Source organism: Acinonyx jubatus, chromosome E1, assembly GCF_027475565.1.
Source record: "Acinonyx jubatus isolate Ajub_Pintada_27869175 chromosome E1, VMU_Ajub_asm_v1.0, whole genome shotgun sequence".
NCBI lineage: Eukaryota > Metazoa > Chordata > Mammalia > Carnivora > Felidae > Acinonyx > Acinonyx jubatus.
In genome coordinates, this window is record NC_069397.1 from 5,586,385 (window position 1) to 5,600,820 (window position 14,436).

At 50.0% G+C, this 14,436-nt stretch overlaps 1 protein-coding gene across 1 annotated transcript in view; it reads left to right on the forward strand.

Moving 5' to 3' along the window:
• DNAH9 (dynein axonemal heavy chain 9) overlaps positions 1 to 14,436 on the forward strand; it is a 334,173-nt gene that overhangs the window by 78,818 nt on the left and 240,919 nt on the right. Inside the window, exons 20-23 of the mRNA XM_027047332.2 lie at positions 4,765 to 5,635; positions 8,849 to 8,979; positions 9,552 to 9,678; positions 13,919 to 14,071. Coding sequence (XP_026903133.2) covers positions 4,765 to 5,635; positions 8,849 to 8,979; positions 9,552 to 9,678; positions 13,919 to 14,071 — 1,282 coding nt within the window. The remainder of the gene's footprint in view (positions 1 to 4,764; positions 5,636 to 8,848; positions 8,980 to 9,551; positions 9,679 to 13,918; positions 14,072 to 14,436) is intronic.

Below are 14,436 nucleotides of genomic sequence, written 5' to 3' on the forward strand. Positions count from 1 at the left end.
CAGTGCAGCAGGCGTGAGAAAGAGGGTCCTCAGTCTTGCTTGCACGGTGTCTGTTGTCTCTTCAGTAGCTGGAGAAAAGAAGTGCTCATTGTTAGATCTCCCACAAACATGTCGCAGTCCTGAGACAAGTCATTAGTTCAGCTTCACCCTGTTCTTCCAGTTCATCGGATTCATTCACACGATTCAGGCTTCCGCAGAGCAGGAGAGGTCGTGGTCTCAACAATGGGGTCACCAAAAAAGGATATTGTGCTGGGATTTTAAGATAATACACGCTCAAAAAAAAAAACCAAAAAAACAAAAAAAACAAAAAAACCCCGTACTTTCTGACCTCAGAGACAATTTCAAAAATGAGTACTTAGACGCATTCATTGGAGGGGCACCTGGGTGGCTCAGTTGATTGAGCATCTGACTCTTTTTTTTTTTTTTAATGTTTTTAATGTTTACTTGTGAGATAGCATGAGTGGGGGAGTGGCAAAGAGGGAGACACAGAATCCGAAGCAGGCTCCAGGCTCCGAGCTGCCAGCCCAGAGCCCAATGCAGGGCTTGAACCTACAGACTGTGACATCATGGCCTGAGCCGAAGTTGGACGCTCAACTGACAGAGCCATCCAGGCACCCCGCATCTGACTCTTGATTTCAGCTCAGGTCATGGTCCCAGCATTGTGGAATAGAGCCCTGCGTTGGTCTCCATGCTAAGCATAGAGCCTGCTTAAGATTCCCTCTCTCTCCCTCTGCCCCTCACCCCACTCTCTCTTTCTCAAAAAAACAAAAACAGGGGTGCCTGGGTGGTTCAGTCAGTTAAGCATCCAACTTCAGCTCAGGTCATGATCTCACGGTTTGTGAGTTCGAGCCCCGTGTCAGGCTCTGTGCTGACAGCTCAGAGCACAGAGCCTGCTTCAGATTCTGTGTCTCCCGCTCTCTCTGCTCTTCCCCCACTCATGCTCTGTCTCTCTCTCTCCTTCAAAAATAAATAAAAACATTAAAAATTTTTTTTAAATAAAAACAGAAAAAATAAAGTGAAAGACATGTTCATTGGGTGGCCAACTTTAACCTCCCCCAAGGAGGCAGTTCACACCCCCTGTTGGAGATGGTGCTTGAGCCAGTGGGAAAGGGAGGATTAGCCATTGGGAAAAGAAGTTGGAGGTGAGGTTATTCCAGGCATAGGAAGCAGAACACTCAAAGGCACCAAAGGGTGAAAACGTGAGGAACAGTTGAATGGCCCCATGTGTGCATGGCTGGGATGCTGGAAATGGGGGTGAGAACAGAGCGGTTCACGGAACCAGATTGTGACCATGATCAACCACTGAGGAGCCTAAGCATGAGGACAACGTGGTGTGAACACCACTGGCCTGTGGCTCAGAGAACGGGGTGGAGCGAGACCCACTCAGGGCCAGGTGCTCGGTGGGAGGGTGATGGTGGCAGCCCAGGAGAGAAGCAGTCCCCATGGACTGATGCGATGGCATTGACAATGGAGAGAGGACAGATTGGAGAGAGATTTGGGAGGGGAATAGGTGTGTTGATTGGGTACGAGAGGTGAGCAGGGAGGAGAGACTGGTACAGTTCTCTGTCTTCTATCATGGACCACTAAGTGCAAGGCACTGTTTCACTGCTCACCCAGGTGGGGGCCACCGATGGGGAGGAACTGAAAGACCCCAGGCTCGGTTTGGATGAGTTGAGTCTTAAGATTCCCGTCAGGTACCAAGCAGGGGTGTGTTTGTTTTTGAACACACAGGTGTGGTTCTGAGGTTAAACATTTACCACCCACTGGCTTCCCGAGAATTAATTTAAATCACTCATTCCTCCCACTCCCTCCACACACACCTACGTCTGGGTCAGGCCTGAGTCGATCATTCTTCTGAGATCGTACGCACAAGCGCCGAATTTCCATTTCTCTCCATTATAATTTTATTCATCCAGACATTGCAGGCATTTCTCTCCTTAGATTAAAATACTTTTGCATTATTGTTTCAATTTCAAAGACTTACTGCACCACATTCCCTCCAATTGCTTTCTTGTTCTCCTACTGTATCGCTCCCCTAGGATTCGGAGAACCACTTCCAGCTTATTAGGCACATTAATCAGGGCTGTGTACATCCTGACGGTGTGCACCAGAGTTTTGAAATGGGAAGAGGGTTACCTGCCCTCATGTCTTGGGATTCTTTTCACCGCTTAGGCCAAATTAACTTTTATGTGTGCTCAGCTGCAGGAAATGACTGTCCACAAATTTAAACCATAAACAAAAATTACACCACGCAGTAGACGACGTCAGGAGTAGGTCTGACAAGTAATCGCCTCTGACAGACATCTGAGATGCTGCTGTTGATTTCAGGGTGTTCGCACGGGCTAAGGAAAGAATGGTTAGAAAGACCATTCATTTTCTCCTGTGTGTGCCCCGAACACCCTGAGAGCTCACGACTTCCCTCGTAAGTTATTCCTGAATTATATACGCCATTCGTAGATTAAACAGAATGTGGGCTTTTAGACGTTGGCCCACAAGGATCTTGTACCAACAGCAAGAAGCTAAATTCGCTTTCCAAGTCGCTCCAGTCAAGATAAAAAGTAGAACCTACGCACTCGAACAATCAGTCTTTGGAAATGAAGAATAAGGAGAAAAAAACCAGCCGTGCACTTGATCTTTCCTACTGGACCACTTGCCATGAGGACATTACATTTCATTTCTTCTGGTTCTTTTTCCACTCCTCTCCTCGGGGCGGGGGGGGGGGGGGAGGAAGCTCCTTGCCTAGACAGACAAAGGTCCCCCTTCAGCTCTGAAAACTTCAACCTCCAGTCCTGTTCCAGAACCCTGGGGGGACGGAGACCAGCGAAGACGCACCATGATGTTCGGCCTCATCCTCTGAAGACAAGTCCACAACCGTAGCACAGAAGCCAAAAACCATTTAGATGGAACCAGCAGAATCAAACGTAGCAAGCATCAAAGTTAATCTGACACTGATTTAATGGGATGCATAACTGTTATTGTGTTGCATGGTAATTAGGCTTAAGTGGCGAGCAGTTCAGGTAAATGGCTTTAATTAGGATTACTTTCCATCCGTCAAGTCAGATATTTCCAAAGACAACTGAGAGGAGAGGCAGTTCAAGAAAAAGACGTGGTATGCCGTCCTCCCCTTCACACTCCACCACCCAACTAACATACACGAACATACGTACGTACGTGTGCGTGGGCATGCACACACATGCTAGACTGGGAGGAAACGACTGGTTCTTTAAATCACTCATTTACCCTCAAATTTCCCCTTGATGATGAAGCCCATGATACCTTATTTTGATTTTAGAGGAACGTGGTATTCCCCCTTAAGTCGCGGTGCCCCCAAATTGGCCCTCCAGGTGCACAGAAGAAACCAGAGTTGGTGATGGGGAGGAAAACGAGAGGCTCCTTACACACTTGGGTTCCACGTGCCCCTGACCAAAGAAACGTTATCTGCCCACGTGGGTTCCTTTGCACGTCAGGTTCGTTCGTTTGTTCTTCCTTTCCTTTCCTTCCTTCCTTCCTTCCTTCCTTCCTTCCTTCCTTCCTTCCTTCCAAGATTTTAAGTCCTCTCCACACCCAACATGGGGCTCAAACTTACAACCCCAAGATCAAGAGTTGCGTGCTCCACGGACTGAGCCAGCCAGACACCCCTGCATGTGGGGTGCTGATGTTGGAGGAGAGAGGCCAGGCCGGGAACGCAGTTCTGGAAAGGTAGGGCCATGAAGCAGGCGAGCACTGGGGAGGCTCAGAGAGGGCGGTGGATGCCTGCCATGAGCACTAGAGAGAAAAGAGGGTGGGGGCCTATGAAGAAAAACCGTAAAGCTGGGCACAGTGCAGAGATAGAAGTCGGGTGAAGAACCAGAGGCATCTGGGATTCAGGAGAGAGCAGGCCAGAGTGGTCTAAGGCTCGAGATCAAGGACAACTTGGAGGGAGGACTTAAGTAGAGGAGTCTGACTTGAGGCCCCTAGCCAAGGAGCAGCACGATGACTGCACAGGGCCCTGGTGAGGTCTCTGTGCTCAGTCTTCAAGGTCCTCTATCCGTGGTTTCCAAACGTGGCAGTGTCATTGCCTGGAAGCGTCACAGGCCACCCACGTGAGCTTCCCCACAGTCAAGGACGCCAACCTGGCACACTGGAACCACCCGGCAAGCTGCGCCTGGGTCTCACCCCTAAAGAGCCTGATTTCACTGGACTGGGGAGCAGCCTGGGCACGGAGAGCATTCAAAACTTCCAGCAAATTCTAACATGTCACCCAGACTGAGAGCAAATGCCCCAGAGGGAGTGTAGGGTTGGACTTCTAGATGCCAGCCCTCTCACCTAAAGACCGCCTACCATGCATAGTCTTGGCGGGAGCTCTGGCTTTACAGCACCTACGGGAACATGACCATGTTCCTCTGTGTCAGGTGCTCCGGGAGCCAGTGCGCAGAAGCACAGTCCAAAGGGAGCTTGAACAAAGGGATGGTCCCCTTCATCCCTGGATGGGGGACCAGGGAGCAGCAGAAAAGGAGACTAGTTTTCCCTTCTCAGGTGTGAAGAGAAGATCCAAGCTTCCTGTTCACCTTGAACTGTCTTTTCTCCAGCTGTGTGCGCTCACCCCCACCCCCCCCCCCACAACCCACCCCGAGTGCCTTTTTCTTCCCGGGCTTCGGTGCCAGTTACCGTTCGTGGCTAGAATACTAGGCGTTTAAAGATTTGAGCTGGCGTGACCCTGGCGATTCCGGGACACGAGCCCCCGTGCGCCCTACTCACCGGAAGGAACACGTTTTTGTTTCGTAGGTTTGACAGCGTCGCCCCTCACCGCGAGCTGGACGCCAGGCACACGGAGATCCGACAGATGGAGCTGACCCTGGCCTCCATCTCGGAGTCTGCTGCCTTGTTTGAGGTCAGCATTCCCAACTACAAGCAGCTGAACCAGTGCAGGCAGGAAGTCTGCCTGCTGAAGGAGCTCTGGGACACGATAGCGATGGTCACCTCCAGCATCCGTGCCTGGGAGACGGCCCCGTGGAGGGAGGTCAACGTGGAGGCCATGGACCGGGAGTGTCAACGGTTCGCCAGGTGCATCCGGAACCTGGACAAGGAGGTCAGGGCCTGGGACGCGTTCGCAGGCCTGGAGAGCACCGTGTCGGACGCTCTGAGCTCCCTGCGGGCGGTGGCCGAGCTGCAGAGTCCGGCCATCCGGGAGCGGCACTGGAGGCAGCTGGTGCAGGCCACGGGCGTGAGCTTCGCCGTGGGCGAGGGCACCACCCTGGCAGACCTCCTGCGGCTCCAGCTGCACCGTTTTGAGGACGAGGTGCGGAGCATCGCAGACAAGGCCGTGAAAGAGATGGGCACGGAGGAGACCTTGACGGAGCTGTGCGCCACCTGGGCCGGCCTGGAATTCCGGTACGAGCCCCACCCGCGGACCGGCGTCCCCCAGCTGCGGTCGGACGAGGACCTCCTCGAGCTCCTGGAGGACAACCAAGTCCAGCTGCAGAACCTGATGACGTCCAAGCACGTTGCCTTCTTCCTGGAGGAAGTGTCCGGCTGGCAGAAGAGGCTGTCCACGGCCGACGTCGTCATCTCCACCTGGTTCGACGTGCAGCGCACGTGGTCTCACCTGGAAAGTATATTCATGGGATCCGAAGACATCCGGGCTCAGCTGCCCCAGGTACCTGCTAAGGAAATCCCGCTCGCTCTGCTCCCTTACCCGAGTCGAGGGAGGCGCTCCCTGTCTGCGCGGTCCTCTAGACCCTGTCCTCCTCTGCCTGGTCTTGCCTCCACTCAAAGGCACCCGCAACAAACATCGGCCTCCCAAGCTGCCAAAAGTCAGGCAGAGGGAAAGAGAGAAAGGGAAATGCACACCCATCAGTGTGTCCCTGGATGGCTGGGAAAAAGAAAGGAGGGTCGATTGGTGTTGTTTTAACGTGTATTTAAGAAAGGAAATGGAGGGGCGCCTGGGTGGCTCGGTCGGTTAAGCATCCGACTTGGGCTCAGGTCATGATCTCGCGGTCCGTGAGTTCGAGCCCTGCGTCGGGCTCTGTGCTGACCGCTCAGAGCCTGGAGCCTGTTTCGGATTCTGTGTCTCCCTCTCTCTCTGCCCCTCCCCTGCTCATGCTCTGTCTCTCTCTGTCTCAAAAATAAACGTTTAAAAAAAGAAAAAAAGAAAGAAAGGAAATGGAGACTATCAGCTCCTGAAGTTTGGGATGAGCCAGTCACGAGCCGCTCCACAGACAATTACAGTGCAGTTGTCAACTGGGAGTGAGCATTTGTTTCCGGGCAAATTCAAGTTCCTTCTTGAGCCGTGAGCCACCCTGCAGACCTCTGGCCTGTACCGCCTGCGAAACACCAGTCTGCAGCTAAGTCCTCAGCAGCGAATTTCTCTGAACTATACATTCTTCTCATTACTACCTTCCCTGTGGTTGATTGCCCCTTCTAATTTGTCTTAATTAATGTGCCATTAACTTACCCACCTCTCAGTGGACTCATATTCATTGGATTTTTTTTTTTTGCAGAGTTCTCTGTTTCTCTGTACCCCCTCAGCACAGAAAGCTCTTTGCCTACAAATCAGTTTGTTTCCAAAATGTCATGCATTGTACAGATCTCCCTTAAAAGTTGAAGCGCCCCCCCCGTCAAAACATTGTATTTTTCCAGCTCACCCCTCAAAAAGCATATCTAATGTCCGACTGCAGATGGAAGGTTGTACATGCAGAACGAAAAACAGCAGAAAACTGGGGCGCCTGGGTGGCTCAGTTGTCTCAGGGCACGATCTCGCGGTTCATGAGTTCGAGCCCCGTGTCGGGCTCTGTGCCAACAGCTCGGAGCCTGGAGCCCGCTTCAGATTCTGTGTCTCCCTCTCTCTCTGCCCCTAACCCACTCACATTCAGTCTCTGTCTCTCTCAAAAATAAATAAATAAACAGCGACAAAAAAAAATTTTTTAAATAAAAAAACAGAAAACAATTCTGATAGGTTGTCATCAGGCCACATGGAATAAGCCAGATTTTCTTTCTCTGCAGTGCTTGTGACTGGAGAAGAGCAGGTTTAATTGGGGGGGGGGGGGGCATGGAAATCAGTGGAGACTTTGGTAGAGACTCTGAGGAGGCATCTGAGAACTCTCAACTGTGCACCAGAAAGAATTGGTGTCATTACCTTCTCCGTGGCAAGGGTTTGTGTGTGATGTATGCGAACACATTTAATTTTTGTGTGTGTGTGTTAACAGTGCAATAACAGAGACAATTTGAAAACAAAATAAAACCGGTCATAATCTTACACCCTAGCTGGTAACTATTTTCATTCATTAGAAACATTTCCCAGCTTGGCTTGACACACACAGGCATTTCTGTACAGTTGCCCTCTGCAAGATATCAATTTTCTTCCTAGCTCTTTCCACGGGAGCACTCGTGCTCCGTACTTCATACTTCTGATGAAACCCTGAGACTCCCACACCTCTCACGGGAACAAGATACCTCACTGAGCACACATAATGTCCCCAGCCCCCCTATTTCCAAATCTTCTTGGAGAGGGGTGTGGATTGAAGATGTTCAGAGCAGACCCAGGTGGGCGGGGCAGGCTGAGTTTCAGCTCTGTCTCTTGGAGCTGTGGGATCTTGGGCAAGTTGCCTAACCTCCCTGTGCCCTGGTTTCCTCCCGCGAACTGGGACAAATAACCAGTACCTACTTCAGGCATGTAACTGAACACTGCACACAGCATATAACGTTGTGATCGTTGCCGTGTGCTAAAAATACCACAAGCTCTCGCCAGGTGCCAGGTGTTGAGCTAAACTCTGCACATATTATTGTCTCGACCATGTCAGTGATGTTGTTCCTCACTGTGTGTGTTTGAAGGACACGGTGGTAACTGATTCATTTGACCTCACGTTTACCAAAGAACGTCTTACTTTGGTTACGTAAACTTTAGCACGGACCCAGGGAAGGCAGCAGACCCGCCCGCCGTCCACCTGATGTAGGAAGTGTGTGTTTTATGCCGACGGTTCTCAAAGTATGGTCCGGGGACCCTGACCTTTGTAGGGGATCCTCAGGGTCAAACCTGTCTTAAGAATAGGGCTAAGATGCTGTTTGCCTTTTCCGCTCAGATTTTTCCGGGCGCACATGGGAGTTCCCCAGAGGCTCTATGATACGTGACATCATGACAGATCGAATGCAGAGCAGGAAAGAAAACCTGGTCACGTTCCAAGTCAGACATTAACTTTGGGGAGGAAAAAACAAAAGTGAAACAATGTCACCTCCTCTCTAAGTTATTTTGTTTTGGAAAATACAATTGTGTTAGAGACAAGTATATTATCAGGTTACCATCGTGGGCTTAATATCATTATTCTTCAAATGAATTAACAAAATATTTTTTCAATCTGTCAACGTCAGCTTCCAACAGAGAAAATGCACTGAGGGCTAAATTAGCCACATACGCAAAAAGCTCTTTGCGCTCCTCGCCGATTTTTGCAAAACACAGAGGGAGGGATTTTGTGGCCCAAATGTGCAGGAACTGCTGTTTCAAGCCAAGAGTATTTCCTTGTTGAAGTTTTTAGGGCCTCCCCCAAGGACCGGTTTCTGGTTCTGAATTGCTGCAGATGAGGGGACCTTCTTCAAGTCCGAGAAAGCAGTGGTGAATTTCCCCCCACATTTAAAAAAAAAAAATTTTTTTTTAACGTTTATTTATTTTTGAGACAGAGAGAGACAGAGCATGAACGGGGGAGGGTCAGAGAGAGGGAGACACAGAATCTGAAACAGGCTCCAGGCTCCGAGCTGTCAGCACAGAGCCCGACGCGGGGCTCGAACTCACGGACCGCGAGATCATGACCTGAGCCGAAGTCGGCCCCTTAACCGACTGAGCCGCCCAAGCGCCCCTCCCCCCACGTTTTAATTTCAGGATTCTGAAAGATTTGAAGGCATTGACGTGGACTTTAAAGAGCTGGCTTACGATGCCCAGAAAACTCCAAATGTCGTGGAGGCCACCAATAAACCAGGTCTTTACGAAAAACTGGAAGGTCTTCAGAGCAGGTGATGGTCTGCTTGCTTCGCCCCCCCCCCCTTTATACCAGGGAAGGTGATGGTACCTTTTCCCCATTCTCTGAGACTCTTACTGTCTTCAGCTATCCAAGCAAGTGTGTGTGTGTGTGCTTCGATTTTCTGGTATGTTAGGTAACGTGGGGTATTATGAGAGGTGCTTGTTTGGGTGGAAATGCACCAGTGTGTATATTCGCGAATACCCTCAGTGTTTCTGGCACTGATTTCTTTTTTTTTTTTTTTTTTTTCAACGTTTATTTATTTTTGGGACAGAGAGAGACAGAGCATGAACGGGGGAGGGGCAGAGAGAGAGGGAGACACAGAACCGGAAACAGGCTCCAGGCTCGGAGCCATCAGCCCAGAGCCTGACGCAGGGCTCGAACTCACGGACCGCGAGATCGTGACCTGGCTGAAGTCGGACGCTTAACCGACTGCGCCACCCAGGTGCCCCTGGCACTGATTTCCATACGCGTTCCGTGTCCTGCCTCTGTCTGCCTTTGGGTCGTGTCTACGCACCTATGCGCCTAAGCAAACTTAATTACAAAATCCTATGTCTGTGCCCTCAGATTGCACCTGTGTGAGAAGGCCCTGGCAGAGTACCTGGAGACGAAAAGGCTTGCCTTCCCTAGGTTTTACTTTCTGTCCTCTTCTGACCTGTTAGACATCCTTTCCAACGGCACAGCTCCTCAAGAGGTAAGCAGAGGGAGCGCTCGTGGAAGCGTCCAGAAAGTCTGAGGGGGCTCCCAAGTGGGAAGGTGTCAGATTCCCCATTATGCCTCCTCTCTCTGGCAGGGTGCGTATTTCAGACCCACGTTCCCCCCCCGCCCACTTCACCCCCCGGCATCTTCCACGTTTATGGTTAGGCTTCTCGGGGAGCCCCCGGCCCATCAGTGGCTCTAACCCCCCAAAGGGGAAGCTTCGAGGATGGGGAAGGTGGAGGGGTCTAAGCCTTCACAGGAGCGTGCCTTTGATCGGATTCTGAAGAGAAATCCAGGTAGGTGCTAGCAAAAGTTACAGCAAACGTTTCCAGGGGAGAGAAGACTGAAGGTTGTATTAACTTGGCACTTTGTGATTTTTGTGTGTGCGGAAAGAGTATACACAAGGAGCTCAAAATTTGGAGTCCTGGCCCCTGGTTCTAGTCACTTGTTGGCCGTGTGGTCTTGGGGGTCCCTTCTCTTTGGCGAAATTTCCTCATCTGTAAGGTAGGAGAAGGCTACTGTGGTACGGCCTTTCCCGCCCCCCCCCCCTTAATATGAAAGTCCCACTGGTTGTGCTTGGAGCTGTAGACCGCGGTTCTCAAACATGAGCGTCACCTGGGGGCTCAGGTGCATCAGAGTCACCTGGAACGCTTGTCAAAATTCAGATTCCTGGGCCCCAGGGTTTCAGATGAGCCTGTAGGTCCAGGTGGGGCTGGAGAGGTTGCATTTCTAAGGATTCCCCAAGTGATGTTGGTGGTCTCGGGACCACCCTTCGAGAAGGACTGTCCTAGACCCTAGGTCTGCGTCTCCAAGTGACAGGTAGGACGGGGGGATGGTGTCTCCACCAGGTGTCATCCCGAGAAGACGCCAAGATCTGTGTGTACATAGTTCTCCACTTTTCCTTTGACGGAGCATATCCGGTCAGAGTACCGTGTTCAGAAGTTACTTGGATGAGTTCTGTCCCGCCCTGCAGTGTGATTTTTGTACCTCACCTGAAGTATGGTTGGGCTCAGGTATTTCTCTTGGCTTTTAGTTTTTGTTTCTGTTTTTGTTTTTGTTTTTTCTTCCCACCCCTGTTGATTGGATTGTTTGAATACGTAGCATTCTAAGAGTCAAGATGTGCAAAAAGGTATGTTGGAAATGCCCCTCCTGTACTTTCCCTCCACTCTCTGTAGGTCACAGACCCCACTAGTTTCTGGCTTTCCTTTGCAAGAAACAAGCAAATGTTCGTTTATATTTGCCTGTGTGGTTTTCTAATTTACCCTCCTTTCTCACACAAAAGGGAGCCTGCTATGTATACTTGAAAGCGGTTTTTTATGTCGTTACATATCCTGGAAATCACTCCATATCAATTTAAAGTCACGGCCGTCGTTTTTGTTTTTTTTTTTTTTAATGTTTATTTATTTTTAAGAGAGAGCGTGTGCCAAGCAGAGGAAGGGCAGAGAGAGAGAGGGAGACGCAGAATCCGAAGCAGGCTCCGGGCTCTGAGCTGTCAGCACAGAGCCCGACGTGGGGCTCGAACTCACGAGCTGTGAGATCATAACCTGAGCCGAAGTCAGACGCTTAACCGACTGAGCCACCCAGGCGCCCCACCCCCCCTCATTTTTTTTTAATACACCTGCATCCTAACTCCCTGGACGATGCCACAGTTTGGCCAAAGGTTGTTAATACAAATTTGTATTGTTGGGGGTCTGCCTTCCAGGCAAATGCCTAGAAGTGGGATTTTTCTGGGTCAGAGGGTAAATGCTATGCGGTCGGGTTTAGCGGTGGCCCTATTTCCCTCCGTGGGGAAACAGCCTGTTGCGTCACCACCAGCAACAGAGGAGAGCGGCTCTCATGGAGCCTAAAGATGACAGCCGTGCGTTAGTTTGACATCTTCGTCATTAACTTTCCACCTCCCTGGAATTATATTTTTGGTTTGTTGGTGAGAAGCATGTACCAAACACAGATCATCCCTAGAGTTAAAACCCACCTTTCTCTTGTTCCCCTATATAGTTTTCCGAAATAGTTCCAGAGTAGCCCACGCATATTGGAGTTGAGACATTTATCGCACCGGCATTCTGTTTTGTAGCTGTACGTTCATTAATTCCATGCGTAGGGAAAGTCAAAGATCGTTGCCAGACCTTTTGTACATGATGTGCTCATTCTTAAATACTTATATATTTTTTTAACGTTTACTTATTTTTGAGAGAGACAGAGCACAAGCAGGGGAGGGGCACAGAGAGAGGGAGACACAGAATCTGAAACAGGCTCCAGGCTCCAAGGTGTCAGCACAGAGCCCGACGCAGGGCTCGAACCCACGGATCGCGAGATCATGACCTGAGCTGAAGTCGGACGCTTAATCGACTGAGCCACCCAGGCGCCCCCTAAATACTTATTTTTATTTGTCTTGCTTGGTGTGAGTAAATCTTTAAGTAGCTCCTCCCTCCCCACCATCCTGAGAGATGAAGGTTAGTAGACTAATCCCCACATCCTTCTCTATCTGCGACTCTGTGGTAGTTTTTACAGGTGAGCGATTGAACCGTCGAGTTTGGAACTCCTGTGTGTCACAGCACTTTCTTCTCAAATCCCCCCAGATGTAGCTCTGAGACATCATCTGAGGTCCACCTGCTTTTTTTCCCCCCAGACCTTTCTAGGTAACCTCATTTGTTTCTATTTGGATCTCCGTAGAGATCAAAATTTAAAGTTTAATTTTAGAAAGTTTGTATACGTTTATATACTTGCTTTGTTAATTTTTCCAACATTTGACGAGTTTTTTCTTTCCTATCTGAAAACCAGGGTCATTATCTTGAAACCAGGGTCATTATCTTGGATGATTAACTGACTGAGCCACCCAGGCGCCCCTATTCCTATATGCTTTAAAATAATATTTATGTTCCATTTATCTGGATTTTTTCCCTTTAAGTTCATCAGATTTCCATAAGCTAGGATTCTATTTTCTCTGTACAATATAACATTACCTTCATATGTTCATACATATTTAAAAAAAAAATTTTTTGAGTTTATTTTTGAAAGAGACAAAGCATGAGCAGGGGAGGGGCAGAGAGGGAGAGAGAGAGAGGATCTCAAGCAGGCTGCTTGCTGTCAGTGCAGAGCCCAACACAGGGCTCGATCCCATAACCCTGGGATCACAATCTGAGCCGAGATCAAGACTCAGGTCCTCAACTGACTGAGCCACCCAGGCGCCCCACACTTTCATCTGTTACCCCTCTTCCTTGGTGTCCTTCCATGGCTTCTCAAGCCCATCCACCGTATTTCATTCGTCTGTGTTGATTTGGTTCTTAAGTATTTGTTGTCCCCTTACATCATTTTCCTACTGCTACCCGTTCATCTCTGCCTCCTACTTCATCGCGTTCGTGTTTCTTTCATTTAATTGAAAACAAGGTGGCCTTTTTCATAATCACTTCTGTTTCCTTTATTAAAGCTTCTCTCTCTCTTCCCCGCCTCCTCTCCCCCTCCCCTCTGTGCCCCTCCCCCCTTCTCTCTGATAAAGAAGGTTCCCTCCCATCAAGATATTCATCCCAAGTCACCCCCTCTGGTGCCCTCACAGTGTATTTACTTTAACACGTGGAGGTTTTCGTCTCCTGTCATTAGCTGGGGAGCTGGTTATGGTAAATTTCGGATTACAGCTCCGGGTCCGCATACCCTGGAGGCCCTGTATCTCAGAAAGCTCTACCAGAGAGCTTTCTGCTTATTTTTTCCCTCTCAGCCTGCCATTTCCCTCATGTCAGGACCACGGCGTGGCTCTCTGGGAACCCTCCTGGAACAGTCACCCAGGGCGTTACTGGAAAGGGGCCTCTGTGTCATGAGACGACATGGCGAGGGAGAACCAGGTACAGGTCTCCTGCGCCTAAGTGGTTTCAACAGCCGGGTGACTTCTTCCACAGGCCACCGCCACCACCATCGCCCTTCTGCCGCAGGGTAGCATTTTCTGAGGAGGAGGGTTTAGGAATTAACCATCATTTTTTCCCTCCAGTCTGTTCCCGTTTAGTTCAAGCAGACATTCGTGAAACTTTTGCAGCCACGATTCCCACTAATTCCGTGTTCCCTTGACCACTTCTACCCAATTCATTTGGTTCCGACCTCATACCACCCCACCACTGTTCCACAAGCTTCCCTGTAAATGTTTGGTAACCGTCTCTCTAATGGCTGGCACGCAGTAGACCTCTGCACGGTACCGATGAGCGTCTGCCCGGACACGTTCTCCAATCCTGTGGCGTGGTTTCCCATCTTAGGTTCAACGCCATCTTTCCAAACTCTTTGACAACATGGCCAAGATGGAATTCCAGCTGGACGCCAGTGAGAAAGCGACCAGGATAAGTCTGGGCATGTACAGCAAGGAAGGAGAGTACGTGGCCTTCAGCGAGCCCTGTGACTGCAGTGGCCAGGTAGAGTAGAAGTCCTCATCCCATTCTCTCACAAGTATCAGGCAACCTCAACTTTCAGGATGGCCATTTCAACCTTGGGCCGCAACTGCTGTCTGGGCCCTGGGACTGCCAGCTCCTCTCGAACCGACGTTGGAGGAGCTCCTGGTGCCTGCCCTCCCATCTCTGGGAAGGACACATGTCAATATTCGTATATCTTTCTTAACCAAAGACCTGTGCAGAGAGGAATGAAATGCACACAAACAACTACCCAAGTCGAGGAGAAAAGAATTTTTAAATGATTAGTAGCACCAGGAGACTTTAACGTGACAACCCCTGGGGCACCCCATTGGCACACTGACGTCTTCCCCTGGAGAAGACGTTCTTTG